The 1,840-nt window shown below is 37.5% G+C and overlaps 1 protein-coding gene across 1 annotated transcript in view; it reads left to right on the top strand.

Moving 5' to 3' along the window:
• Positions 1–1,058: 1,058 nt before the first annotated feature.
• Positions 1,059–1,840, top strand: part of CD226 (CD226 molecule) — a 27,267-nt gene continuing 26,485 nt past the window's right edge. The window contains exons 1-2 of the mRNA XM_019520037.1: positions 1,059–1,142; positions 1,449–1,781. Of these exons, the coding sequence (XP_019375582.1) occupies positions 1,100–1,142; positions 1,449–1,781 (376 nt within the window). The 5' untranslated portion in view covers positions 1,059–1,099. The remainder of the gene's footprint in view (positions 1,143–1,448; positions 1,782–1,840) is intronic.

Below are 1,840 nucleotides of genomic sequence, written 5' to 3' on the forward strand. Positions count from 1 at the left end.
TACTGTGTATGATTCTTTCTTCCCTGAGAGCACGTCTACACATGCTCCCTATAGGGAGCAGCCCAATACAGGGCTGCTCCTACCCTGCTCTGGCCCCCTGATTCTATGATTCCTTCTAAATTTCCCATCACCTTCATGTACTCCACCAATTCTTCCCTACTGGTCAGGACAAGATCCAAGATAGATGATTACTTAATCATGTCCTCAGCTTTCTGGAACAGAAAATTGTGTTCCACACAAATAAGAAATTGGCATTACATTTTATTTTTTACTGTATTTCTGTTCTACCAGATGTCTGGAAAACTGAAGTCTCCCATCTCATAGTTTTTGGATCATTTTGTCACCTTCTTGAATAGTGCCTCCTCTACCTCTTCTTTCTGACTTGGTGGCCTGTAATAAATCCCCATCATTAAATTGGTGCTGTTCTTTTCACAGGCAGCAGCTTCCAACTCATCTTGTTTATTCCCTCCTTATTAGGTTTTTCAGATGACAGCCAAAGATGCTTTTTCCAGTTCTGGTCAGATGGATCCCATCTCTTGGTAGCAGTCGTCCTCCAGATGCTAGAATATCTGCCTGTTGTTAAAGACTCTAAAGCCTTTACATTTACATCACTGTCTCTGCCTTGCATTTACTTCCAGGATGTGATAGTCCTTGCTTAGGCCCTTGCCTTCCACAGGGAGGATTGATGAGAACACTACTTGTGGTCCAAGCTCTTTAACCCTCCTGCCAAGAGCTGCATATTTTCCTCCAATATGCTCAATGTTGTTCCTGACAGTGTCATTCCTGATAGAATGCCACGTGAACATGCATCTTAACAAATATCCATATTTTAAATTCATTTAGTATTTGAAAAATGTCATTCCTATAGATATTAACAGATATTTAGTACCTCTTTGTGTGAGTCATATGTGAAACATTCTGAATGTTCATACTGTGAGCCTTACTGTTTGAGTCATGTGAAAGTAAAAGCATGTTGTCTCTCTCACCATTCTCGTTCTGATAGTAGATTTCAGTGATAACATCATGTTTAAGAAGTAGCATAGTGTATAAGTCTGACTGGAGCTGTATCATAGCACAATCTACTCTAGTGTTTGCAAAGATGGACTACCTTGGTTTCCTTATTGTTCTCCAGTTATATGAAAGTAAGATCAATTTTTTTCTTTAATAAATAGACACTTTTAACTTTTATTTTATTTATATCTATCTATCTATAGATAGATATATATAAAATAAATATTTCTGTTCAGCTTTGATAATTTTTAGGCCATTCAGATAAACTAAGGGTTATAAGTAATGATAATTTACATGTAAGATTTTCCCCAGCTTTTGTGATTTTTTTTTTTTCTGCTATCCTTGTCAATATCTAAATTTCCTGTTTGGTTTTAAAATACTGCCAGTGTTAATTTTGACTTTGAAATGCTCAGGCTGAGTATATGTATGTGTTTCAGTCACAGTGGAAGGAAGATTTGTGGATGTAACTGTAAAACTTGCCAGTAATATGCAGCTGGAATGTATATATCCAAAGAATGCCACTATAACCCAGATGTCATGGATTAAGTGTAATGAGACCAACAAAGAAGCAATAGCCACCTTCCATCCATCCTACGGTGTACATATTGATGACAAGTATAAAGACAGAGTTTACATTGTAAATGCTTCATCAGAAGACAAGTCTCTCTATTTCACCAAGACCAGTGCAGCAGACACAGGCTTTTATTCCTGCTCCATTCAAACTTTTCCAGATGGACTTTGGGAAAAGATAATACAGGTCATCCAATCAGGTAGGCAAACCCTTTTGCTGTTTTACAATTTGGTGGTGTGTGTGTGTGTGTGTGTGTGT

Source organism: Gavialis gangeticus, unplaced genomic scaffold, assembly GCF_001723915.1.
Source record: "Gavialis gangeticus isolate Ggan-Ray unplaced genomic scaffold, GavGan_comp1, whole genome shotgun sequence".
NCBI lineage: Eukaryota > Metazoa > Chordata > Crocodylia > Gavialidae > Gavialis > Gavialis gangeticus.